A 13091-nucleotide genomic window follows, 5' to 3' on the forward strand; every position below is an offset into this window, starting at 1 on the left:
TATTATTCTAAGCCTATGTGTGTTGCCTCTGTTTCATGGCAGCTTGTCACTGGTGCCCTTTAGTTTGCACCCAGGAGTATTGTTGTGTTTTTCCGGCAACCAACCTATAAAACTGTAATCTTTTACAGCTTTGTCCAAGGATATTAACACTGGTAGCACTACCTGCTGGCAATGGAGTTATTTTGAGCAACATCATCCCAGCGGTAATAATGATAACAAATGGAGTACACTATAAGGAGATGAAATGCATCATATGGCCAGTGAGTAACAATGTGGGTCTTTGCACTGGGAAGATTTATTGATCAAACCAATAAAATGACTGCATGCGTCTATAATTTTTGTTTGTCGTGTCATGAAACAACTCGTAGAAGTTGCATGGCGTTCATAATTGCTGCCAGTATTTGATCTGATGTGTGAATCTGAGTAGTGTCTCACTGTCTTGCAGATGTTTAAACACAGTGCTACTGCAGGTGGGGATGTTGCCCTAAGGCATGATACATACAACGAGACAAATAACATCTTGTGTGCTAACAGTAAATCCCTGCCCGCGTAACTCACTGGCTTTGTCAGTTGTGTAGAAATTATGGGTTGTGTTTTGATTTTGCATATTGTTTTGGTGCCAAGTGCCTGTTTGAACTTAAGCTAAAAAAAAAAAGTATGTCCCACATTACGCACTTGTGATATCACATTAGACACTTCATGCTTGAACAAGAAAGCTGTAAAACTTCGTAATTAGAGATTTATTACATTTCTTGTAATATTTTAAATATGCTCTAATTTGTTTTGCAAATCATTTGAGGTTAGCTAGGAACCTGCTCTTTGAGAAAACAGGTATGCATTCGTAATGAATAGGCAGTATTGAGTTGTTGCATGTGATTTACAACCGAAATAATGAGGATAAGTGGTGTGTTTGATTTTAATGGAAACAAAGTCATGACATGGTTTAGGTAGAGTACTTTTAGCACCGTTCAGCACCAGTGGAGGCACTCTGTGCATATAGTCTGTTAGCTGTTAGCCCATTAAAAAGGTAGTGTCTGTGAGCAGCAGTGGCATTATGGCCATGGTTTTCGGCCTATCAGGATATTCATCTTGGATGCTTTGTGCACAGAGAAGTGACTGATGGACAAGTCATATTTAGATACTGGAGGCCATCCAAACCAAGTGAGAAATGAATTAGAGCAGGGAATCACAGCGTCTGTGCCAAGGACAAGGCCAGCTCGTATATTTTCCAAACTAGAGTGCCACATTTGGCCTAGATCATTCACGTTCTTATGTCCATATTTTAGTCTTTAGCATACAAACTGTCAGGATTTATTACAAGGAAAAAGAACGAAAGAAGGAATGGACTGGACCATGAGATGAAAGGAACGGGGGACAAAAATACCCTTTTACTGGAACAGCAAGTGGACAAACACTGGAAAACTATTAAAAATACACATACAAGCAAACCCAAGAATATCTGTTATGAAAAGAATAAAAACAATAATATAATTATGACAAAAAAAATTCACAGAGTTACATTGACTCAATTAATGCATCAGGATTGTTAAATGATATTGCTGTAGTGTCAATCACATGGTGAAGATGAGATCTCCTAATTTAAGTTTCATCTTAAGTTTTCCCATTAGTTGTGACAGGAAACTGGCAAGACCACTGTCTGGGTGTTACATCTGTATCCCAGGCAGCAGCTCAACAAAACATGGCCTTGCACACCATCATCACTATTCTCACCACTCAGAATTATAGATAGCAGAAGAAGAGAGGGAGGGAGAGAGAAAGAGAGAGAGAGAGAGATTGTCAGCTATTTCAGTGAGGCATGCTTCGCTCAAGGCTATGTCTCTTTTTCTCTCGTCTCTCTCCTCCTATCATTACTCAGCTGCAAGAACCCCACGAAAAAGGTGTGACCGAGTTCTCATATTTAAACTCTTTCCTCCTCTCCCAAAAGAAAAGCTGTTGTCCAGGCATGAAAAAAGTTTAAGGAGAGAAGAGAATACACATGAAAGGGCAGTGAGCAACAAAGGAGGAGGCGGTTAACGTTAATAATGGTTACCCACGTGAAGAATTATTCAGCAGGGCACAAAAAGGAAACTATAAGGAAATATCGTTTCAACTCCAAGAATTTGATAGATTTCCTTTGTGTAAAAAGAAAAATGTAAAAAAAAAAATAATAAATTATGGTAAATAATCTACAGTTACAGGATGTTGCTCTTCACATATATATATCAAGTTGTTAATCTGAGTTTTGACTACTCCCCACAATCACAGGTGTGGACCTCGATTACAGATGATCTGTTGACAGAGCTGTTTTTTAACCTCCTGAACTGCATGCAGACTCATTGGGGCAATCCCGATAAACTGGGGAAATATGTTTCAACATTAAGCCAAGAGCTATGATGAACATTAAGCTCATCATAGCATTGATGCAAAGACAGTGCTTGTTGTGGTCGTTATTAATATTAAAATTTTCAGTTTTAAGATTGAATAGCTGGTATTGGTTGAGGTTTCCTTAGAGTGATCATCATTTTATAGTCGTATGCAGGTACTGAGAAATGTTGTCATTTAGCCAACTTAAACATACAGCTACATAGAAACTGTACAAGTGCAGTTCTCAGAAACCACTTTAATTAGTCATCAAGCTGAGACACTAAAATGAAACTTCTTGAGTGCCTCAGCTGAATTATTTTCAGTTTGATGGATCACCAAGCAACAGGGAATAACAAAAAAGGAAAATGGTAATAACTTAATTGAGACACTTGACTTTTTTTATTTTTTAACATAGACGTTGAATAGCTGTTCTCAGCAGGTGTGTCCTTAAGTGCTTGGCGAGTGGAACATAGCACACCCAGGTGGTGTTACACACTCACAAACACAAAGGCTTAATACAGAAGTAATTTTGTCCACCCCCTCCTCGTCTGTCATCCTAGCCTTTCAAACTGGGGGCGTGTTCTCCACTGTGCACATGCTCACACATTCACTCACATGGCATGGAAACGCTGCTCAGCCTAAAGGCTTTGTGGTTGCCTAGCTGCCCACCTACTCACCTGTACCCACCCGTCTTCACCTGTCGAGATACTTAAGACCCAAAATAGACCGGAAAGTAATTGCATTATCGTCATGTAATGTTCGTGCATTCTCGAGTGGCTGTTCATACTTGTAGGCTAGTCACCGTGGGCGGTTCAGAGAGGGTTTGACTGGGTTTGGAAGTGTCAATCTATCATGTTGCCCACTCACATAGGACTCACTTGCAAAAGCTCGTGGCTAAGTCCTTTACCTCAATAACAGTGGGCCGCAAATCCTGCCCAAGCTTGATCAACTGTGTTTCCCCAAACAATTTCCTTGAAGACGTAATAAAGTATTCTGATTCTTATTGATTGTGATTCCCGTCCACCCCGAAATGAGACACTTTGGAAAACGTCTACGCAAAGGCTTTCATATTCTTGTCTGTACATAAAATGAAGAGAAAATAGCTGTCTTCAGCCATGCTATTGCATTTGTGAGGCTGTATTTAGCTAAAATGCTGATTTTTAATAGGTATAATGTTTGCCATGTTCACCCTCATGGTTAAGTGCTAACATGTCAATGTGGAAAGTCAAGGAATAAGCAGAATTATCTCTAATTATTATGAACCCCTGACCAGTTTTCATGTTAATCCATTTACAGTTCATGATTGGTGCCTGATTCATGCCTGGTATTTCCTTTATTAAATACCAGGCTCACCAACAAAAGGATGCATTGTCTTGGAACTATAAATGTCTGTGTTATGGTCACTCAAGGACTTGAGCACGGAGGAATGGACATTGACTGTATATAAAAAAACGGGAACGGGAGACGCAAGTGCATGTGATTGGTGGATGCGTCACCGCATCAGGAGAGCGACAAAAAAAAGTTGAAGCCAGCTCAGCTTTAATGTTGTGTGTCTCGCCCAACACATTGCGACACGTGTTAGATGTCAGCTTGTCGCTTCATATTGCTGGCTTCCACTAAAACAGGATTGTAGCTTTTTGCTCTTCTCACTGATAGTGTGAATGCACCATTACATTTTAAGCCAGTCTCTGTTGTGGATTATATTTAATGGCATTGAGAGACATTTTTGATTCTTCATTTATTGCCACTAGCTGGTTAAAAGGGCATACATCCTGGTCTTCACCCTCTAGGCATCATGGTTTTCTGTGGAAAATTGTGGCAATGACAATCCAAAAAATGGTAACATTATGTGGGTGCCAACAATCTGCCAAAAGTCCTTATCATTAAACAACCATGAATGAAATATTATAGTAGGGGACAGAAATATGTAGTTCTACCTTGAACCATATTTCTAGGTAGGACTTGTGTTGTTGGATGCAGGAGTACCTTGAGGGCCTGTGCTGTCTGCTGTCTCTATGCAGTTTCTCAAGTTTTATGCTTAAACAGAGCACCCAGTTCTTTTCTTTACTCTGTCTCAGCTGAGAAAACGCAGCTTATCAGTCATGTGCAATTAGCATACGTCAGTGCTTGCGCTGCTATTATCACATGGCCCAAACCTGGCTGCTTGTCAGTGGCGTCTACCATTTCTAACACAAGTGTCAAGGTACAGTTTATTTATTTGGGGCTTTTCACAGACAGAACTCACAGATTGCTTTATGAGACAGATGGGGACAAGATGAAACAATAATTTGCCATATACAACCAATCATTCACAGTCTGGAGCCCGGCAATCATTCAGTTGGTAATGTGAGTCTGTATTTCTTAACATATTAACATCTGTTTGTATTTCTCTCTCCCTCTGTTTATCTCCTTTCTCAGCTCTTGGAATATGTTGGAAAAGGAAAGAGCATTATGGATGTGGGTTTGGCCCAGGCCCGCCAGCCACTCACCACGCGCTGCCACTACTATGAAGTGGAGATAGTCGATGCTGGGGAGAAGTGCTACATTGCTCTGGGCTTGGCAAGGAGGGTGAGCTTTCTAAGAAAAAGAACAACTTTGGACAACTTCACACACACCTACACTCAACAGAGGAGCATGATTTCTGAGTTTTGTGTTTGGCCCCTTCTCCCATTTCTCCACAATGTCGTATATCAGGTGCTGTACCTCAATAAATTCAGGTCTCCCACTGGGTGACTCTTGGATTCCATGTTCACATATTCTCCCCCTCTAGTCCCCACTGTTCAGCAAGTGGCTCAACGAAAAACATGCTAATGATGGAAAACTTTGACAGAACCTGAACTGGGAATAAGGCAGATAATTACTATGTGAACAATGTTCCTCAGACCCCGTTTTGGGAATGGTGTAATGTTGGCGTGGTGAAAGAGCAGTAGCTCTCCTGTCATTTTTAAAGTCCTTTCACACAAGTGGCAATGCATGCGGAAAGTAAGGTGAGCTAGTAAAGCAGACTAGTGGTTAACGTCAGCGGCACTGTCACAAGGTTGATTTTCATTCCCATCATCCAGCAGCGTAACTCTTTGTACCTAATGTCCTACTTTGTGTAGATGAAACACCTCCAAGAGGAAAATACAATTAGAAAAATTTTAACACTCTAATTTGAGCCCTCATTTCTTTTTCCAAAGAATGCACATGCGGTTCCCATTTTCAGCATTACCGCTGCAGCTCTGCGAGCGACTGTTACCATGCTGACTTTCTTTAAAGAATAAAACAGACAGAGGGAGACTGATGAACATGTAAGAGATGCTGAGAACAAATAGAGCAAAGGTTACTCAGTCAAGACATTTCAGTGCACAGCGGCAAAGATGTAAAGTATAAACAGTAATCGTTTGTGATCTTGCAGCACTAGAGCTGCTTTGAGCCCTCCTCTCTAGGCCTATAAAGGACAGGATTAAACTTGTATTAATGTCTTCTTTCTGATAGATGGACCCTCACAAAACCTATTTGCATTACATTTTACCTAATATTATTCTTCTGACTCAGGAACTATTTCTCTTCGCCAGTACGGTTTTATGATTTGTGAGTTTTTTTGCACCCTCTAACTGTAGCCTTGAAAGTGTTATGAATGTGAAATATTAGTGACTGCCAAAGCCAAGGCCTTGCAGAGAGCTGCCAGCACCGTCTCTCCCAGGGTCAAAAAAGCTCCTTTTAATAACAAAAATAAAAGATGGAACTTGTACAACATCTTTCAAGGTTTCAGAGACAATTTATATAGTCAACAGGAACACAGGGATGCATAGATCACTGGATGATGTTAAGTGAAAGAGGGCTATAGATGCATTTTCAAAGGGAAAGCAACAGAAGCTACGCATTTAATTCTAGTAAATTAACAGAGGAACAATCACGTATAGATAATAAGTAACCACTTCACCGTGATTACAGATCAAAAGACAAAAAGCCATGCTGCTCACATTAAATCAGAGCTGCCCTCACTAACAAATTAGAGTCCCTTTTAAACCTGGTGCATGGTAGCAGGCAGTGGTCCGATCAACAACACAAATTCAGACAGGTATGGGCACCCAGCCTGTAAGGAGTTTAAACATACTAGCACTTAGCACAGCTGGTACATATCCAAGACAGTATTGGACAAGAGGCAGGTACACCATAGACAGGTCTAACACAAACAGCCATTCACATGCAGGGCCCATTTAGAATCACCAATTAACCTAACATGCATTTCTCTGGACCATGGGACTAAGCCAGAGAACCTGGAGAAACCATGTGAACTTAAAAGTGCACTGAAAAGCAGCATTGCCATACTTGCCATTAACATCTACCCTAGAAAGAGAGAGAGTTCTTGTCTGAAAAACAAGACTTATAGTAACAGTCCAAAAACTGACACTCTAGTCTTGTTGTTTTGAAATCATAAAGCCAGCATATCTTCTCTATTGAGATGTGGCTGTGCTATAGTGGTTTGCTGTTTAATTTTTACAAGGTGTATAACCTACCAAGTGTCTGTTTAAAGTATTCCCACACTTTTAACATTTGGGTCCAGGCTTTTTCAGTCACTTATAGCATTCCAGGCAACAGGAGCTGCCCAAATTGGGGATAGATGTAAACATTGCGACCCTTTGCTGTATTCCACATAAAGTGATGTCTATTACGTAAATACGAGTTGTTGCAGTTCTAGTAAAAAGGACTACAACATTTCAAGTCTCTTGCATTAGCCTTTTTTAAGGCAGTGTTTGATGGACATCTGAGGGCCAGTGTTGACCCTTTATTCATTCAGTATTTGTGGGATCCTTAGTTTAAGCTGGTTATCCAAGCTTTCGGAGTTGGGCACAGATTCTCATAAAAATAATACATTTTTAGTAGACTAACACAACTAAAAGCAACGAGTAGTAACCTAAAAGCTCAGGACTTTATACGTTATCTAGTGATTCTAATCCTGACAGAAAGTCAATGTAGTGACTGTTCATATTTCAAAATAACAGAAATTCATGTCCCACTGAAGAAACCCAATTGGGGGATACATCCAGACCAAACCAAATAAGTAACCATCAAAAGAATTTAAAGTAATTTAATATTTCAGGTGTGAATAACTACATGTGCACGCACTTGTACTTAAACACGCAAAGACATTCGTCCCTTCAATGAGGAAGAGGCTGAGTTGTGAGAAGTCCAGTCTCACTGCCTCCTCAGAGTTCCCTGATTTTTTTTGTGCTACACTATTTTTCTCTCTGCATCTGGGTTTCATTATAATGACATTAAGCTGAAGTCCAGGAGAGGTGATAAAGCAGCAAATTGAAGGGCTTGGGTAATGGCTGTTTACTCAACAGCAGTTGCAAGTTTGCATGTTTGTCTTTTTCACAAAACATCCCACAGTAAGAAAGCAGACCTGAACATGAACACAAATGCCCCACAGACTGCCAGATTCTGCCTGTCTCTCTCTTTGTGTTGAATTTTCTAATTGTAGGCTTGGTTATTTTGTACTCTGCTTTCTTTAGTTTACAAATCTGTTCTTTCCTCCTTTTGTATTCTGTTTTTCTTTCAACACATTCACAATAGCTACTCAAAAAAATATACTTAATTGACTTAATTTCCGGAGTAGCTTTATGGTTGGCCGCGCCAATGTTGGTACATCCACTGTTGTGGTCTAAAGGCAATGACTCACCAATCCAATGTCAAAAAACACTACTGGCGATGAAGGCAGACTGTGCTGTCGCATCATGTTTCCTAAAAAAAAAAAGAACTTGAACAAGACTACAGCCAACAACCAACTGACACATACGCTTTTTGTGAAAGGAAATAACTCTTCATACCAGCTTCATACCAGCAGGTAGCAATAGTCTGTATTTATCTGATAGACTGTATAATATGGACAACACGTCCACTTTCTCCCACTGGTAAAACTGAATTCCAGGAATATGGATGGGTCTGTATTGCGAGTTTGGAGCCAGAGTCTCAAAGTACTGTCTGAGAGTAGAGCCACGCAGGGACGCGTTTTTCGATAACCCGCCCACACCTCCACTAGATCCACTCACGTTTTTGTTTAATTAATACTGCACTCTGCTCTACCTCCACCACTTACAACGAAATGTTGGATTATACACTGTACTAACGTGACCTATACAGCCTGCCATCAGGGGGAGCTCTACTTGCTTTGGCTTCACTTTTAAGGAACTGTCCCATCGTCCATCTTTAATATACAGTCTATGAGTCTTCTGTGTGTCTGCTGTCCAAACCTTGTCGTTTTGCTTTTGTCACTTCCTGAAAACTAATGGCAATGGCGCAGGACACACTGCCAAAACACGGGGCCACAGATGCTCTCCAAAGGCCGACTGTCCTTTTTGTGTGTCACAGGCTTGAGGCTGCAGCTATTGATTTTTATTTATTTATTTATTTATTGTAATTATTCAATCAGTTATTTCCAAAGTAGTCGATTAACCGGTAATCGGTTGACCTACCACTAAATTCTAACCATAATTTATACCAATTATCGATCAGCCTTTTTTTTATTCAAACATTTTCTTATAAAATATTGAGTGAAGAAACCATTTAAAAGTTTTATGCGATCCTATTGAAAATTGTTTCAGTGTAGATGTAATTATGAAAGTTGTTGTTTACTATGTTCTTCCATTAACTTGAATAACAGATCGCAATCAGAAGTGTATGTGTATTTTTCATCCTAATGGTTACTTACGGAGACAGGAACAGAGAAGAGCAATCAGCTCTACGATTAATAAGATTTTAGCCCTGCTCTCGCCCGATGACAGCTGGGATAGGCTCCAGCAGACCCCCGCGGCCCTTAACAGGAATAAGCGGGTACAGAAGATGAATGAATAAATGAATGATAAATAAGATTTTACCTGTTTTAAATAGTTTTTAAAATATATATTGTGGTCAGTGTTGATATTTTGCTGGTTGCAACAAAGTAATCATTGTACGCTTCTTGTTTAAATGCAGAATCACTGAAACTGATGCCACACGGCTGATTTGCTGCCTATGCTTTGCCTAATATACGGTATATACATATAGTACGTCACCCAGTTCGTGGTATATCTAAAACAGACCTAAAACAGACAACTGAACTTTTTTGAGTTTTCTTGATGACATTTCACCACTCAAGTTTTAGATAGGTGAACATCAGTAAGGCTTACTGGCATAATGCATGGCTAATCACTGCTTTAATTCTGGTCAGAACTCCAGTGCAGCGATGAAACTACAGGGGAAGTCAAGGTTTAAGACCTTAAAATCAAATCAGCTCATTATAAAAAGGTGGAAGTAAATATTTTAATCCCCCAAGCTGTTGTTGCCAATTTCCTGTCCAACAGGGAAGTTGGAGGAATTTGTGCTATGTGATAAGTTCTTTGTGCGTAAGGTAAATGAGTTGTTTTGTGTTTGCAATCTAAGATCTGTTTTGACCCCACATCAATTCCTAGACCTCTCATGACCTCTTGGTTTCTCTCTCATCCTTCTGAAGATAAGGGTCTCTATGAACATACAACATGCATATGCTTTGTAGAACGGTTGTTTTTCATCCGGTACACACAGCGGTTGCTAGGCTGTGGGACAAAGAGAGATCTAGGATTAGTTATGGGGTTGAGAAGGTGGAGTAGCAAAGTAAAAAGTTGTGCGTTACAAAAATCAAGAGAAGCTATTCACAATACGAATAACACAGGAAAAAAGCGAAAAAACGCTAACCATTCATATCGTACAAAAATATTCTAACCCCCAGTGGTTAGATGGAGAAGTGAAAAAGCAGATCGGAGAGAATAAAGAAAGACTGATGGATAGCTATGTGACGGAGGAGTGATATGGTGGATATGTGGACCAGACTCTCTGTCTCTAGTGACTGTAATGAGTCCCTCGTAATGTACAGTACATCATCACAGTCATGAAGCCACATATGCAAACAGAAACATATGAACTACTACACACAAACAAGAAATAAAACTCCTCAGGAGACTGGAACGGCCGTGTTTCCTGTCTCCTAGTTTGCTCCGGGACTGGGTTCTGGGAACAGCACACTTCCTCTTCCTCCTGATGTAGCAGTCAACCTCTTTATTAACAAAAGGGTCAGTTTAGAATAAAACAAGGACCGGTTACTATGCCAAGACCTTTCATCGGGAACTGCTTAACAGTCTACTCCTCTGTATAAGTTATGATTAGTCACTTTTAAAAACAACAAATGTTGACCAAAGTGCTGTACAGAGTACATACCTCCGAAGTTGTTTTTTGGGGGGGATTTTTTGGGATAGGGAACCTGTGTTGTGTTCTGTTTCTCAGAATTGGACCTGGTTTCTTGAAATTAAAATATACCTGTTTCGAAAAGGTTCTCCCAAAAATATATAAAATTATACATTGTCCAGGGAAATTGTGACGTTGGGGTACACATTTGTGCAAATATTTGTGCAAAATGAGTATTTCAATGCGTGCACCGTATGCACTGTGTTCTACAATCTTTTCTGTTGTTCGTTCAGTAATTTATCCGTATGTGTCTTGCATATGAACTTGCATCCAGAAAGAGTGATGGACATGCCCCAACAAATACACACAGATAGGCTGTTGTTCTCCTCTCTGCAGTCAGATCATCAGCTAATGTCTGTTTCTGTTATCATGTGGGCAGCTAGAGGTTTTAGCCTCATGACACAGGGTTAAACAAACAGACCTGCATCAGTTCCCTACACAGTCTTTGCTCAACCCCTATAGGTGAGGCACGTACAATCAGAAACACTCTACTTTCCCTCCGAATTTTAACTCCAACACACACCCACACAGTCACTTTCGTGGTAATTCTTTGCTTAAGTTATATTTTTAGACACCTCTGTGATATGTCAGTGTGATAACTGGGTATCTGCTTCCACATGGTTTTCCTCTCTGCCCGCATCTTCTCACTCATACTTTTTCAGACTTGTTTACTCTGCCACAGTGTGGAAATGCAGGCTGCTCTGATGACACCGGTAGAGCAGCTGCGGATCTGATATTGCAGGCATTTGCTCCACCATGCTGTGGACACAGTTCCAGTGTTTGTTGTTCTTTGAGACAGCTTGCATTTCAACATGGCAAACAAGTATCGACCATGTTTCTTAAGTTTTGAGTTTCTTTATTTTCTTCACGTTTTACCATGTAAATCCCACCGTGTTCCCAAAGTTTTGTAAAGGACTGCGCAGCATCGTGCACACAAATAAAATGGCTATAAAATATATTTGTTATGTACATACAAGAGAAAAGCTTAAGAAAGCTGAAGTAGCTTAGACTTAGGGATAGTAGATGTGTCTTGGATCTAGGGACATCTTGTTTTTGTGCATTCTGGCTTGCTGTCATGACCTACTGGGACACTTAATGAAACCCAACTGCCATTAATGCACCCATGCTTTTCCTACTGTGACAAGTCACCCCTATGTTTGTATGCCAAGATTTAATTTACTCAAATAATCAAAGTCGTCTTCAGATGTTTTACAGAACCTGAAACCCTCTAGAGCAAGCACTAAGTCACTACGGTAGAAAGGAAAAACGGCCATTTGAGCAGTTTTAGGCCTAATCTCAATAGTGTTAGAGAATAATTTCTCTTGCCTATGTGTAGTTAATGTTAGACTACTGTTGGGGTCAGTTATCTGCCCTATTTTCTCTCTGAGGAACATGCCAAGGCCATGGTCTCTTATGGCGTCTCCAATCTCACTGTCTGGCTGTCTTCAGGCACAGCTGTGGAGTTAGATGATAATGTCCTCCGTTCCTGGAAGACACTTTGTATTTCCTAGTTGGTGTGAGTCCTTATCTTCATGTTTATGTTCTGTAGCCAATGGGATATTGACACATCTCCCCCTGCCTCGGTCCACCTTTCTAGTATAAGAATCTGAGTTCACTGTTTGTCCCTTAGAATTTGAGGTGGACTCATGCACTTACGTTGTGATGACGAAGCTTCTGTTCTCCTCGATCGAGCCTACTCCTCGATCGAGCCTAAATAAACTCCTTCCGCATAAGACATACAAGACTCTGGTACTTCTTCTTCTTCATTGGCATCACCATAAATTCCTCCCTAACAAATAGTAGAAAGGATGACTGCTTCCTGAACCCAAACTGGGAGCTGGTTTCACAGGAGACGAACCTGGTTAGCTGATCACTTTGCTTGGAGGAACCTCAAGTAAGCCTGCACTTTGCACAAGAGCAAAGTGTTTTTTGGGGGGTAAATCTGATTCTATGGGTTTTTATGAAATAGAAATAGAATAGAAAAGTATGATGTGCGTGTTTCTGACCTGCAGAGCTGCATGCTACTCATCTGTGTTATAGTTATCCATTCCTACCTGAAAGCATTATTCTCCAACCTCCCTATCATACATTAAATTCAGTCATCATACAACTCGCCTGTGATAGAACTGATATTTTTTACAGTGGTTTTATGCTACTATGCTCTTGTTTATATTCATGATCAATCTCTCATGTGCTTCAGCTACATCTTGTACTCTTGCTTGTATCACGGTTAGTTTCTACACATATGCTTTAGTCACATGTATGTATTAGGGGTGGGACTGATTAAAAAAAAAATAATAATCTAATTAATTAGAGGCTTTGTGATCATCAAGGCTTCCATCAGGTAGTTTTTTTTTTGTTTTGTTTTTTTTTAAATAAAATTTGCCTTCCCTCAGTCCTAGCAACGTGCTTTCAACGTGCTTTTCATCTGATCTGAATCGAGCTCTGACGTGTGCATCAGTGTAATCGGTGTACCAGGAAAT

The 13091-nt window shown here is 40.2% G+C and overlaps 1 protein-coding gene across 2 annotated transcripts in view; it reads left to right on the plus strand.

Annotated features, from left to right (window-relative positions):
* The window catches only part of spryd3 (SPRY domain containing 3), a 48467-nt gene that overhangs the window by 18077 nt on the left and 17299 nt on the right, over positions 1-13091 (plus strand). For both annotated transcript variants that reach the window (XM_084553755.1, XM_084553756.1), the window contains exon 7: positions 4783-4932. In XM_084553755.1, the coding sequence (XP_084409881.1) occupies positions 4783-4932 (150 nt within the window). The remainder of the gene's footprint in view (positions 1-4782; positions 4933-13091) is intronic.

Source organism: Chelon labrosus (assembly GCF_963514085.1).
Source record: "Chelon labrosus genome assembly, chromosome: 10".
Taxonomy (NCBI): Eukaryota; Metazoa; Chordata; class Actinopteri; order Mugiliformes; family Mugilidae; genus Chelon; species Chelon labrosus.